Source organism: Panthera onca, chromosome C1, assembly GCF_046562875.1.
Source record: "Panthera onca isolate mPanOnc1 chromosome C1, mPanOnc1 haplotype 2, whole genome shotgun sequence".
Taxonomy (NCBI): domain Eukaryota; kingdom Metazoa; phylum Chordata; class Mammalia; order Carnivora; family Felidae; genus Panthera; species Panthera onca.
Window position 1 is genome coordinate 123325562 of NC_138346.1, and position 14550 is coordinate 123340111.

A 14550-nucleotide genomic window follows, 5' to 3' on the forward strand; every position below is an offset into this window, starting at 1 on the left:
GCCCAAGAGAGAGTGCTCCCCAAGAAGGCAAGCAGAGAGGCCCCCAGAGCGGTGTGGGCTTGGCCTGCAGGCCACTCTGGGAGCTGGGTTTTGCTCTCATAGAAATGTGAAGCCCCCAGAGCTGTAAGCAGTGGGGGGAGCTACAAGAGACAGAGAAAAGGGAGCAGAGGGTGGCCTTTTCGGGGTTCTTTGATCATAAACAACAGCAACGGAGTCTGGCTTGCTTCAGAAAAAGCTAATTTATTGGAAGCAGATGCTGCGGCATCAAAGGGAAGGCTGAACCACAGGGCCTTGAAAAGGACGGGAACAAAGGAAGTGCCACAGATCCCAGAAGCAGGGATTATAGACAGTCACCACTGTCCCAAAGTAGCTGCCCGACCGCTTTCCAGCTCTTGGGCTGTGTCACTCACATTCCGATTCCCCAGAGACAGACTGACGAGCTCAGCTTGGGTCACAGGCTCACTTCTTGGCCACAACACAACACACCTACCCTGACAGACTCTCAACAAGACAGCTTCCAAGGGGAGGGGTGTTCCTCCAAAGAAAAATAGCAGAGGAACTGGGGTGACATTCCCAAAGAATTGAGAAGGGGGTTCTGGACAAAAAAAAAAAATGAGGTGTCTACTACAGATCCTGAAAAAACAGCTGAGGATCATTAAGGAGAAAGTGCATTTTCCCGGGGTTTTGCCTAGGAAACAAAGTCAGGCAGCATCCTGTCAAGGGGTGGGCCGGTAGAGGAGGTTTGGGAGATGGGAGGTTGAGAAAGAAGGTACCAGATGGCACCTCGTATCAGGTTGCACGCCACAGAGTCCTCCCCTGGCCTCATTCGCTGACTCATCCATAGCCTTCAGAGAGATAAGGTAACCAACCACTAAATAAATAAGCCACCAAGCTAGTGAGAAGTGGCAGAGGAAACCGAAAAGGAATGTATTCATTCCACCAACAGTTATGTATAAATACATTCATCTAAGGAAGAAGGCTGACTGAAGCGTCCCCCTGCTTTGGGAGGATGAAGGAAGGGGTAAGTGATAACCCATCGATGAGATTCCGGGCGTCAGAAGAGAAAGCCAGGAAAATAAGCTGACAGACTACAGGCAGGAAGCAGCCAGAGCCCTGCCAGAGTCACTTCTCCGGCTCCTGAAGATCTATCTGTTAGAATAGCACTGTAGGTTCCTTCCTGGACAGGCAACTTCCTTCACCATATGCTAATTCAATGCTTCATTTCTTACAGGAAGAATATTTCAATGTGGGTTGCAGTGTCTTAAGAAATCCACAGGGCCTCGTAGAATGTAGACATCGCAAAGGAAAGAACTAAAGATAAAAAAAAGTGCACAGAGCGGGACTTTGGGGGTGAGGGATGCTGATGGAAAGCCTTTGCTTGCCTCCTTGCAACTTTGTTTCACTGGAATAGAACTCAAGATTCTCTGCGCAATTTCAAGGCGTCAGTCTGACAGTTTCCGAAGGTCTTATTCCCCTTCCCCCTTCCCCCTTCCCCACTCCCCACCCCCAGCTTTTTCACGGAAGACTTCTTTCGTTGCGCTGAGATGAAAATTTTTGGTGCAAAGAAGAGTGGCATTGACTCTAAGGAAAGGAGCTCAGACATGGAACTGTGACGTGTAATGTGTCAAAGCTTCAAAACGCCACTGCCAGAACCCAGGGATGTCTGTTTGCAGAGAGGCAGTGGGGAAAATTGCGGCCACTTCCAGCTGCACGTGTTGCTTCCACGTGAAGCAAGCTGATGAATTTACAATAAGAACTTGAGCAAATATAGGAACGTGTGAAGGAAAAGCAGCAGCATGTTCCTTAAAGAGGAAACTCTTACTACTACCGCGTTACAATACTTTCCTTACTGGTCTCTGCCACCTAGATCACTTTTTCCACCTTAGTCCATTTCACACCCGCTCTCAGATGGATCTACCAAAGCCCCTCCCTAAACACTTAGCGTGCCTACCCTCCTAAATCATTCTAAACTGAGCCCAATCTCCCTGAATTTTTCCTTGATGATTTTTGTCATGTCTGTGCACCATCCAAGTTATTACTTCCTTCTTTCTTTAATGTTTTTTTAATTTATTTTGGGAAGGGAGAGGGGCAGAGAGAGGGAGCGAGAGAGAATCCCTAGCAGGCTCCGCACTGTCAGCGCGGAGCCCGACACAGGGCTCGATCTCACCAACCGCGAGATCGTGACCTGAACTGAAATCAAGAGTCAGACGCTTCACCAACTGAGTCACCCGGCCGCCCCCAAATTACTGCTTCCTGAATATTAAGTTGCCTCATTTTCTTTACTTTGCCTCATTGTGAGGAATATTATCACTACCGTTTAAATATTTCCAAGGTGCGTTAATATAAATGCCTAACTGATAAACTCTAAAATGGCCATCACATGCCACCAAAGACCATCGCGTGCATCCCCTAGTGGCACCACACTGTCCTGGGCTGCTCCTAAGCACCCTTCATTCATACCCCCCGCACTCAGGCCGAAGCGGGCAATTCGCCGTTTCCCCCACACGCATCACTCGCTCCGATGTTTGTCCCACCATCCAACTCTACCTCTCTCATCACACTAATCATTCAAGCCCCAGCCCTCCACAGCCACCCCCCTCTTGAGATTTTCCCAGACTCCCACAGCCTGAAAGGATCTTGGCTCCCTGAGCTCTCTCGCTGCACTTGGAGCACCTAGGACTTCTCACTTCGGACTCTAGGTTGGCCTCTTCGAAATACGACGTTTTGGTAGACACCGTTTCTTTTAGAACATCCGCAGGCTTCCTTAGACCAGAGGTCATATAAGCTGATGAATTTACAACAGACCAGAGGTTTGTCAGTGTATTTTTAGGCTTCTTCTTCTTTTTTTTTTTTTTTTAATTATTTTGTTTTAATGTTTATTTATTCTTTGAGAGAGAAAAAGAGCATGAGCAGGGAGGGGCAGAGAGAGACACAGAATCTGAAACAGGCTCCAGGCTCTGAGCTGTCAGCACAGAGCCAGACATGGAGCTCAAATTCACAAACTGCGAGATCATGACCCGAGCCAAAGTTGGATGCTTAACCAAGGGGGCCACCTGCCAAGGCAATAGGGTAGCCCGTGGCTACCAGAACTGGGTTCTAGTTCTATGCACGTCCTGCAAAGACAGTGTGATGGTTAATTTCATGTGTCAACCAGACCAGGAACAGGGTACCCACACATTTGGCCAAACATTATTCTGAGTATGTCTTGAGGGTGTTCTGTAAGGAATTAACATTTCAGTTGGCAGACTGAGTAAAGCAGATTACCCCCCTAATGTGGGTGGGCCTCATCCAAGCAGTTGAAGATCTGACTAGAACAAAAGGCTGGAGTAAGAGAGACCTCCTCTCACCTGCCTGCCTTGAGCTGAGACACCGGTCTTTCCCTGCCTTCAGATTTCACCTGAAAAATCAGCTCTGTCTCCATCTTAAGCCTGCCAGCTTTCAGACTGGAACTACATCATTGACTTTGCGACTGCAGACTACAGATCCTGAGACTTGTCAACCTCCACAATCACGCAGGCCGATTCCTTATAATATATATAGATGTACATCCCTTTGTTCTGCTTTAGAATGTAAAGGTTCTAAAGATTTTGTTCCCCGTCTTTGAGGTCCCTGTCAAAACTTAGAAGCAACAAGAAAAGTCACATTAAAATTATGCCAGATTAGGGGCACCTGGGTGGCTCAGTCTGTGGAGCATCTGACTCTTGATTTCAGCTCAGGTCACGATTCCATGGTCGTGAGATCGACCTGCACAGGGCTTCATGCTGGGTGTGAGCCTGCTTAAGATTCTCAATCTCTCTCTCTCTCTCTCTCTCTCTCTCTCTCTCAAAAAAAAAAAAAAAACATTATGCCAGATTATTATTCTGTAATTTTAAAAAATTTTCCCTAATTCAGGTGATGAAAATGGGGATCATCTATGAGATACGATAAATATTCGGACTCATAAATTAGACCTGAATGGGTTATGTTCTCTCCTTTCCCGACCCCCTAGAAAAGTGAAAACAAAAATGAGTAGGCTATTCCCATAGGGCCCTACGGAAACAATCAATTATCCTTTGTGTTTGCCCCCGCCTCCTGTGTCACGGTCCCTTCTCTTGCACCATACATGTCTACACAAGTAGGTGTGCATGGCTTCCTCTCACCAGCAAACACCAGGAGCTAAAAAATGATGAAAGGAAGCTACTACTGCCTGAATGCTGCAGATAAAACATTGAAAGCGGAGAGCCCAGCAACCTGTGACCATGGAGATGAGTTGTAATCAGCAAACCAAGGCCTCGCCTTCCATCTTTCTCTGGGCATCCAAGAAATGGTTGGTTTAGAAACCTTGAGCCCACACACTATTTTCCAGCAACAACCACATAGCAACAGAATTAATACATCACAAGCTCAGCAGTCAAACACTGCTCACGGCCTGCTTATCAAAACCAAAGTTGAGATACCAGGTACACCACAGTTCTTTTTCCAACACTAGGGCAGACTTGCTGCCCTGAAGTACTTCCTCCACTGAAACTAAAGCACAGGATAAAATATATAAGCATCTTTTTAAAAACAGGTTGCTTAGCTCGCACAAAAGAAAAAGCATCGACAAAGGCCAAAATGAAGTGAATTCAAGAACCCTGGGAAATAAAGATGCCAAGACCATCTCTGGCCCCGAGTTTCTGTTTCAACAGCTGCAAAGTCTCAAAGTTGATGAAGTAAAGCGTGAAATCCCACTAAGGTAAAGAATGTATGAGGAAACCCTTACCCAAACCTGGTGTCCCTTCCCAAGGGCTGCACTCTCAAGGTAGGACTAGAGAGGAAATAAACCCATCATAAGAAAGGGGGCAACAGGGAAATGGACATGTTTTGATCTTGAGGTTGGTGGGGGGGGGGGGGGGCTCCAGGTGGAATCTCCCCTGGGAACTTGTAAAGCCAGCCTTGAAATGGGTTTGCTGTCTGAATTAATACTCTGCGGTGGTGCCTTGAGATGATTGATTTGCAGACGTCAAAGTAAACCCTCGCCGGAGAAACAAAACCTCAACTCAGGACACAAGGCACTTCCACAATTTTCCACGGGAAATGAGCAGCTTACGGTAAGAAAAGAGAAAGAAATCACACAACACACAAGGAAACAAGACACTAAGACAAATAGGCAGAGAGTTCCACAGGTAGCAAAATCAGATCACAGAGAGTTCAAGGACTGAGATTAGGCAACACAGAATGCAAGCTTTTTCGATGCCACCGTCCCTTGCCTGCTTTCTCCCGTCTCCGTACGTAAACCTCCATCAATGTTCTGTCTCTCCGCACCTTTCTACTTCTTCCGAGTCTCTACTCTTGCTTTTCAACTTTTTCGACCTCTCTTTCTCCACAGGCACTGGAAGGACACAAAGCACTACTACGAACATGTCCAAATCTTTCCACGAAGGAAGAAAGGAAAGAGAAAAGAAAATTCGTCCCCCCCACGCCACCACTTTTCCTCTACCACTCTTGTAGGTGGGCTTCCTGAAGAGCATCTACAGTGACTCCCCCACTGCCCAGTCACCCCTAAACTGCAGCCCAGCTTCCACATGCCCCCCCCCCACCACGCTTCTGAAACAGCCCTTACCCTGATGTCCTGAGTTACCACATCACCAAATGCAGTCAACTTTTATCTTACCTGCTCCTGCTGAGGTATGTGCACTTTGACTAAGTCCTTCCTTTCAGAAACTTTCTTCCTCCTCCAGCCTCTATGACATCACTCTCTTCTGATTTTTCTCTTGCCTCTCTGGTCATGTCCGACTAGTCTCCTTTGAGTGTTACGTCTCCTCTGCTCCCTTCTTAAAATGTAGCTGTTTTAAAGTTTTCATTCTTGGGGTGCCTGGGTGGCCTAGTCAGTTGAGCATTTGACTCTTGATTTTGGCTTAGGTCATGATCCCAGGGTCATGGGATCGGAGCTCCGCTCAGCGTGGAGCCTGCTTAAGATTCTCTCTCTCCCTCTGCCCCTCTCCCCCACTTGTGCACTCTCTCTCTCAAAAAAAAAAAATAAATAAATAAATAAAAATAAAATAAAGTTTCCATTCTCAACACTTTTCACATCCTCCCTGGCCATATCATCCACTCTCAGGGCTCAAAACAGCAGTCCATCTCTGGGGCACGCATAACCTGGCAATATAAGACATCTTTCCAGAAGACGTTCCAACATGAATAGTTTCAAGAGGATCCATTTCCAGATCCTCAATTGCCATGCGTTTTCCTTCCTAGAATCAATCTGCCTGAGAATACGTGACACCTTGATGACAGGCGTCTTCCTTCATAAGTTCCTTCTTGCTCATCCTAAATCTGATAAGGGCACATTTCTTCAGAGTTTATGTAAAAATCTCCGGGCCAGCAACTTGAAAAGTTGCTGTAGGAAAGAACAGCCTGATGGCTGCCAGAGGGGAAGGGGTTGGGGGATAGGTAAGATGGGTGAAGGGGAGTGGGAGGTATAGGCTTCCAGTTATGGAATAAGTCACAGCATGAAAGGTACAGCAGAAGGAATATAGTCAGTCAATGGTATTGTAATAACATTGTATGGTGACAGACAGTAGCTACACTTGTGGTGAGCATGGCATCACGGTTAGACTTGTCACATCACTATGTTGTACACCTGAAAGCAATATAAGATTGTGTGTCAACTAAACTTCAATTAAAAAAAAAATGCCATAGGTACTGAGACTACCTACAAGGACTATAATATAGTGAATGACTATAATATGGGTAATAAATGCTCTTATAAGTTAGAAGGGTTCCAACCCTGCTTTCAATAAAGTTGAACAGGGGCTCCTGGGTGGCTCAGTCAGCTCAGGTCATGATCTCGCGGTTCGTTGGTTTGAGCCCCCTGTGGGGCTTTGTGATTACAGCTCAGAGCCTGGAGCCTGCTTCAGATTCTGTGTCTCCCTCCCTCTCTCTCTCTCTGCCTGTCCCCCGCTCATGCTCTATCTCTGTCAAAAATAAACAAACATTAAAAAATAAAATAAAAATATTGGGGCACCTGGGTGGCTCAGTCGGTTAAGCGTCCGACTCTTGATTTCGGCTCGGGTCATGATCTCACGGTTTGTGAGTTCAAGCCCTTCACTGGGCTCTGCACTGACAGTGTGGAGCCTGGTTGATATTCTCTCTCTCGCCCTCTCTCTCTGCCCTGCTCTCTCTCTCTCTCTCTCTCTCAAAAGTAAATAAACATCTAAAAAAGTAAAATAATGGGGCGCCTGGGTGGCTCAGTCGGTTAAGCGGCCAACTTCGGCTCAGGTCATGATCTCGCAGTCCTTGAGTTCGAGCCCCGCGTCGGGCTCTGTGCTGACAGCTCAGAGCCTGGAGCCTGTTTCAGATTCTGTGTCTCCCTCTCTCTGACCCTCCCCTGTTCATGCTCTGTCTCTGTCTGTCTCAAAAATACATAAACATTAAAAAAAACCTCTTAATTTCAAATAAATAAATAAATAAATAAATAAATAAATAAATAAAAATAAATAAAAAATTAAAAAGTAAAATAATAATAAAATAAATAAAATTGAAGAAAGACCAAATGGAGTTGTCAGCCTACTGATCATTTGATGATAGTTTTTGATGATACATCTATATGTGAATTGGGGCTTCTAATTCGGAAGGGGGTTGAAGAACTAATTGGCAGTTGCTATAACAACTTCTTCCATCCTCATTCACTTATTTATCCAACCAGTGTTTCTCAGCATTAATATCAAAGCAAGGAAAAATATTAAGACAATTTATGCTGAGACCTGTGTTGTCCTAGCAATAAGGAATATTCATCCGTGGATACGTAAACTAGTAGGAGAAAAATCCCAGCCCCCCCCCAACCTCATTAAAAGATGCAGTTCCAGTAATATTTTACGTTTGTGCTTAATGATTGTGTATTTAAACTATAATTGTGTGTTAATCAGTAATCAATTGTGTACTAAGAATAATTAATGATAGCTCAAGCGAGAATAAATTAATTAACATTTAGAGCCTTAGGGTCTCAGGAGGCAAAATTTCTTTTAATAAACATATAGTAATATTTGCTCAGACAAGTATAAAAGGACATTCAAGAAAAATCTTTCAAGCATAAAAATTACTTTAGGATTACATCGCATGGAAAGATAGAATGGAAATACAAGTTCAAAGAGAAAAAGGAAAGTTGTGAAACCTTTACTCTGTTGAAGATGAGCTTGTTTATACATTTTTTAAATGGATGATGAATATGTAAAAATATTGAATCTTTATGTTGTATACTTGAAACTCATATAATGTATGTCAATTGCACCTCAATAAAAATTTATCTTGAATTAAGTTTTCTGAATTAATTTAAAAATTGAGAGATTGTCATGCACTAGACCTGATGAAACATTTCATATTGTCATTTCAAGTGTTAAACCTGAGACATAAAAAGAAATGGGTGATGGTCGGTAGCAAATGACACTGGCACTAAGTTTCTAGTGGATGCATTAAAATGAGGGATGTGACCGTTTTTTATGTCGATATTTAAAATACATTAGAAATGACATCTTTTGCAAATATTCTAACTTATAATAAAGAAATTTATATGTCAACTTAAAAATATGTGAGGGTATGGGACACCTGGGTGGCTCAGTCTGTTAGGCGTCCGACTTCAGGTCAGGTCATGATCTCACAGTTCGTGAGTTCGAGCCCCGCGTCAGGCTCTGTGCTGACAGCTCAGAGCCTGGAACCTGCTTCGGATTCTGTGTCTCCCTCTCTCTCTGCTCCTCCCCTACTCGCGCTCTGTCTCTCTCTCTCAAAAGTAAATAAACATTTAAAATATTAATAAAATTTAAAAAATGTGAGGGTAAATACCGTAAAATTCCATTTATATGATGTTACAGAAGAGGGAAAATTAATCTATCATGAAAAAATCAGAACAGCGGTTGCCTCTAGAAGGGACGGGGGCACAGACTGACTGCAAAAGAGTTCAAGGGACCTCTTTGTCATAAACGCAAAAGCATTTGTCAAACATCATCGAATGGGGTACTTAAAAACGTGTACATTTCACTGAGGCAAATTTTACTTCAAGCAAAAAAGAAAAACTACTAATATAGGTAGTGTCATGCATGCCAAAAAATTTAGAGGTGAAATGTATTGGTGTCAAACATGTATTTGGAAATGTACAAAAAATAAAATAGATTGAAAATGGACAGATGTAGAGATAAGTAATGTAACTAAAGCAAAATGTTTATGGGAGAATCTAGGTAGTGTGTGTATGTTGCTCACTGCTCAAGTATTTCAACTTTTCTGTACGTTGAAAATATTCACAGTAAAATATTGGGCAAAGTGTACAAATGAGAATATTTTTTTCATAATTCTTTGAGGGACATGTGGGCAAAAGTTTGAGACCACTGGTTTCTATTAGCGCCATTTGCTAATGAATCTCTAACTTCAACAGCCCAAACCTCTCTCCAGAATCCCAATAATCTTTCCATCTTCTCCTGGACCACTCCATCTGGATTTCCCATCAGATCTAAAACTCAACAGATCCAAATATGAATTTACTGTCTTCCTGTGTCAGTTAGAAATATCATCAAGTGACAGAATGTAACAAACAAAACGAGGGCGATTTTTCTTACATAACAAGAGATCTGGAGGTGGACGGCTGCTGGCGTTGGCTCAGCAACTCAACGATCTCCTGGCAGGTCTGCCATTCACTTGGCCTTTCCTCATAGCCACAAAGTGTTCTACTGCTCCAGGCATCATGTCTGAGTTCAAGATAGGAAAAAGGGGAAGGAAGCAATGCCAGTGACAATTGAACTTTTATTAACACAACTTCAGATTTTCCAGAAGCCTCCAGCAGCCTTCCACATAAATACCATTAATCAGAACTGCAAAGGAAACCAGGAGGCAGGTACCCAGCTTCCCTGTCCTCTAAATTGGATATAGGATTGGGTGACAGGAAAGCCCAGCTACAGTAGATATAACATTCTCCCCCAAACCTGTTCCACCTCCTATACTCCCTCTCTGAATTGATGGTCCCTGGACCTGATTAATTACCCAAGTAAGGAGCCCAGGAATCATCCTTACCTTTCTTTCCTCTCTACTCCTCATATTCATAGTCTTGATCTTTTCTCTGTCTTTGAGTCTCTCTCAGATCTGAGCCTCCTTCCTATATCCACTGCCACTGTCTTGGTTCAAGTTCTCATTTCTTCCCTGAACTGCTTAGTCTCAAGTCTTAACTTTAAACCATCTTCCATGTGGCCCCAGCTTGACCATTCTAAAAATAGACATCTAACCATCTTATCTCCTGCCTAGATCTTGTCTGTGGCTTTGCATAACACCTAGTTTAAAAGCTAACTTCCTGAGTATGTCATGTATTGTAGCCCCCCATTTTCGTATAATAATGGATTCTTGCAAATGTGTTATCAGTCACGGTACCCCAGTCCTGTCAAGGGTCAGCTCCCCTAAGACACAACTTTATAGATGGGGTGGGGGGGGGGAGCTGGGAAAGTCGATATTCAAAATCTAAACCTGTTATGCTAGGTAGGGAACCATCTGTCTCTAATACATGTGTGCTAAAATCATAGTATGAAGGAATAATACATTTACATGTTATTATAAGGATTCTGTTCTCAAGAGTTTTGAATATATCATCTCTAAATGCATTTTGTCTTAGAGACTTAAAATTCAACCATATATTTAAAATATAATATCGTTGCTGTTCATTCAGTTCAGATTTATTGAATGCCCACTAGGTACGAGACCCTACTCTTTAGTTCTTTTCCTTCATAATAGAGCAGAAATGAGAGACCTAGAACAGTGTTTGATGGAAGCCATTTGCCTCTTTCTGCATACCTCATGACTCACATCTTTGTCTCTATTGCACTATTTGAGACTTACTACCAGAATCAGCACTTTTCTTTTTCTGGCTTCTTACTCATTTTCATAAATAAAATTCACTATTCAAACAAATGTCCAAAGACGCAGATGGAGGCAAAGATGGCAACATGGTAGAAACCGGCTGATTGATAAAGAGTGTGATGCGGTGATAGCTTAGCTTTAGAGAGTACTTACTCTGCGCCAGGCACTGTTCTAGGCACTTTACAAAGAGTAACTGAATCCTCACAACTCTATGAAGCAGGTGCTATGATCTCCATGTGGCAAATGAAGAAACTGAGACCCAAGGATACTTTTGGACCTTTGTCAGCTGAGAGCTATGCCCACCACCTCCCAGATTCACCTCCTGTCTGTTCCACTTGAGCTAACTACATTTCTCCTAGTTGGAGGTCGTGGGGGGGGGGGGGGGGGGGAGGGGGGGAGGGGCTTTGGTCTCTCCAGCCCTGTGGTTTTGTACATGCTGTCCCATCTGCCTGGACTGCTCTGCTTTGTGCTCACCTCATTCTTGGAGACCAGGTCAGGCCCACTCTCCTTTGTAAAGTCTTCCCTGTCTAATGAGGTGAGGTCCAGCTCTGCTGGCCAGCACCTTGCCCAACCTCCCCATCTTGCTGTAACTATGTGCTTACAGATGTCTCTCTACCACCAGAGAAGGTACTGCCAGGCCTGGCTGTCTCATTGTTGAGTCCCTGGGGCTTGCTACTATGCCTAGCCTATAATTGGCACTTCAAGTTTTGCTGAATTGATGCACAGGATTCCTGGATTTTACACTTTCTTGTCGCCCCCATACCGTCTGGCACCACATATTGCAGACTCTTAGTCAATGGGAGCGGGAGCCTGGTTTCCCTGCCAGCAGCCTAACTTAATAAAACAGAGCAACACAAAACCCGCCCCCCCCCCCCGCCTTTTTCTCCCGTGTCCACATCACAATTAATACCCCAGGATCTGAATTCCTTTCGAAGCCCTCCCACCAGTCGAATCCAGCGGGACCCGAGGGGTCTGACTGACTCCCCCGCTCAGTGCAGAAGGGGCAGGGTGGGGAGCCATCAGGGCGCAGGGTAACCGCATCCCGCGCCTTCTGCCAGTTCTTGCCTATTAAGGTAAGAGTTCTCGGAGGAGTGCGGGAGCGACCGAAGCGGGGGGATCCCCAGAAGGGGCCCCGCGGCCGGTGCGCTCGCCCGGCGCCGGGGGATCACAGCCCGGGTACTGCCAGCTTCAGGGCGGCCCCGGGTCCTACTTTTCTCTTCTGCCCGAGGCCACCTTCCCAGGTTTCCACAGCCACCGGGGCCGCGTCCTCATTCTCAACCGCCACCGCAGGCCTCAAATGAGTCTCTGCACAGGGCGCTGATTAAATGGGTCTCCTGTCCCCAGCGGACGCTCCTACCCGTCAGATGCCCGCAGAAGCACCGAGAGCGCTGCGCCCGCGGGGCCCCGCAACCGAGGGACGGTCCCGCGCTGCCGCGGGGGCACAGCGGAGGACGCATCCTTCCGGCCTTCGGCTCTCCGCCCCCTCTGCGCCCCCACCCCACGCCAGTCTCTCGGGGTCCCCTAGGGCCCGCTCCAGCCCCGCGCCGGGCGCAGGCCCCGCCCCGCCGCCCCGCCCCCCTCAGGCCCCGCCCACGGCCCCTCGCGCTCCGCCCCCTCCCCGCCGGCTCCCGCCGCTCCCGGCGCTCCGAGCGCGGGCCTGGGGACTCGGGATCCCGCCGCCGGGGCCGCAGCATGGGGCGCTTCCGCGGGGGCCTGCGATGCATCAAGTACCTGCTGCTCGGCTTCAACCTGCTCTTCTGGGTGAGACCCGGAGCCCGGAGGGCCGGGCAGGGGAGGGGCCGGGCGGGGGCGCGGGGCCAGGGTCCCCGGGGAGCTGGCCTTTGCGGCGTCCGAGCCGGGCTCCTGAAGGCTGGGTGTTCAAACAGGCGGAGGTGTGGAAGAGGCAGACAAAGAGGGAGGGGGGGAATAAAAGGGGAGGGATGGAGGGGAAGGAAGCACAGAGGGAGGGAGAGGTTGAGCAACAAGAAACGGTGAGAAGGTGGGGGACACCTTGTGGATCTTACCTTTGAGGAACCTCTGCCTCAGCTGGTGACTCCAGATGCGGGGACACCAGCCCCTCCTCACCTCACCTCCTGAGGAGTGGGTCCCCCCAGCCTCCAGGGCACTCACCCCTTCTTGCTCTCCCTTTCTACCGCAGCGGGGGCCTGGCCAGGGCGCTGGAAGAGAACCCCCCCCTTTCCCCCCCCCTCCCCCCCCCGAGCCCAGGATGGGGCTGCCGGGGGTGGTGCCCCAAAGGGCGTGTGTGGAGACACCACCTGGCGAGGATGGTTTTGTTTAGGAAATTGGGGGTAGGAGTGAAAATGGTATGGGGGGGGGGGGGGTCGTCCTTATTCTGGGTGTTAGAAGAGGGTACCACGGGCCGGGAGGGGGTGGTGGTGCTCTTCTGCGAAGCGTATGGACGGAAGAGAGAGGCTTGCAAAGGGCATCGGCATCTCCCCACAACCCCTAGCCCGCAGCCTCTGCTAAATACCACAGATGATCTCATTCAACTTTGCATTGAACCAGCATTCCCCGGATTAGTGGTTCACAGAGAGATAGGGCCATGCCCCTGGTCTCCTATATTATTGGGACGAGGTTAGGACCAGACCATCCCTAGATCCCCGGCTATCCTGTCTCGGGCCCTGGAGGACAAGGTCTAAAAATTGTTTTCTCTGCACGTTCCTGCTTGGGCTTTCTCAAGAAACTGTCAGTCAGTATAACTGCTCAGTTAGACCCTGGGGGAAAATAAAAATTTTGTTTTGGATGAACAGGTTCTTAAAGCTGGGGTGGCGGGTTGTGGGGGGGGTGGGGGGAGCAGCAGTGGCCTGGGTGCTTTGAAACAGCCAGGAAGGAAGAGGATGGTGATTGTCCTATGGGCTCTGGGGAGTCGGTCTTCCCATGGCTGCAACTAATTAATTATTGAGTGATGGGCTCTGCTCATGTCTGCCAACCCATTAGCCCAGATGGCTGGGTGACTTCAGCAACTGCAGCCTCTCAGAAGACAAGTTACCAGGCTCAGCATCCTGCAGCAGGGGAAGGTGTGAAGGAGGCACCCCAAAGACAGCCCCTGAATTTTAAAAATACACATGGTTTTTGTATCCCAGGTATTTACACTCAGCCTACTGTAGGGAGGGACATTTCTAAAGGCCCTTTATGTTGTGCTTTTTAATAGTGTGGCTTAATTTCAAAAGCTGTTAATTATAGATGTCATGCTTGGGTGACACCCTTCGCTCTCGCTGCTTACAAATTCAAAACAAGTTTCATATCAGCCTTAGAAGGAATTCTCGGGCTGGGCTCAGTGCTTACTTAGTGCCTGATGTTATGCCAGCCCTTCCAGGGATAAGAGGAAGCATTTCTTGAATGTTTTCTGTGTGTCAGGACAATGCTAAGCACATTGCATTCATTATTACACTTAATCCTCACAACAGTCCTCACGTGTATAATATTGCTATCCCCATTTTTACAGTTGAAGAAAGAGGCTCAAATAGGTTGACTTGCCCAAGGTCAAATAGCTAGTGAGTGGCAGAGGCAGGACTCGAACTCCTAAGCACTGTGGTACATCACACTCTTAAGCAGGGCTTCTCAAAGAGTGGTTCCTAGACCAGCAGCATCAGCGTTTCCTTAGAACTTGTCAGAAATGCATATTCTCAGCTCCATTCTAGGCCTGCTGAAGCAGGAACTCTGGGGGAGGGACCCAGCAAT

General features: G+C 47.0%; 1 protein-coding gene across 3 annotated transcripts in view; it reads left to right on the forward strand.

The window, feature by feature from the left end:
- The first annotated feature begins 11789 nt into the window (after positions 1 to 11789).
- TSPAN2 (tetraspanin 2) overlaps positions 11790 to 14550 on the forward strand; it is a 58585-nt gene continuing 55824 nt past the window's right edge. For 2 of the 3 annotated variants that reach the window (XM_060621664.3, XM_060621665.3), the window contains exon 1: positions 12466 to 12609. In XM_060621664.3, the coding sequence (XP_060477647.1) occupies positions 12541 to 12609 (69 nt within the window). In that variant the 5' untranslated portion in view covers positions 12466 to 12540. Of the gene's footprint in view, positions 11922 to 12465; positions 12610 to 14550 lie in introns of those variants that run through there. The other variant, XM_081796406.1, reaches the window with a different exon arrangement.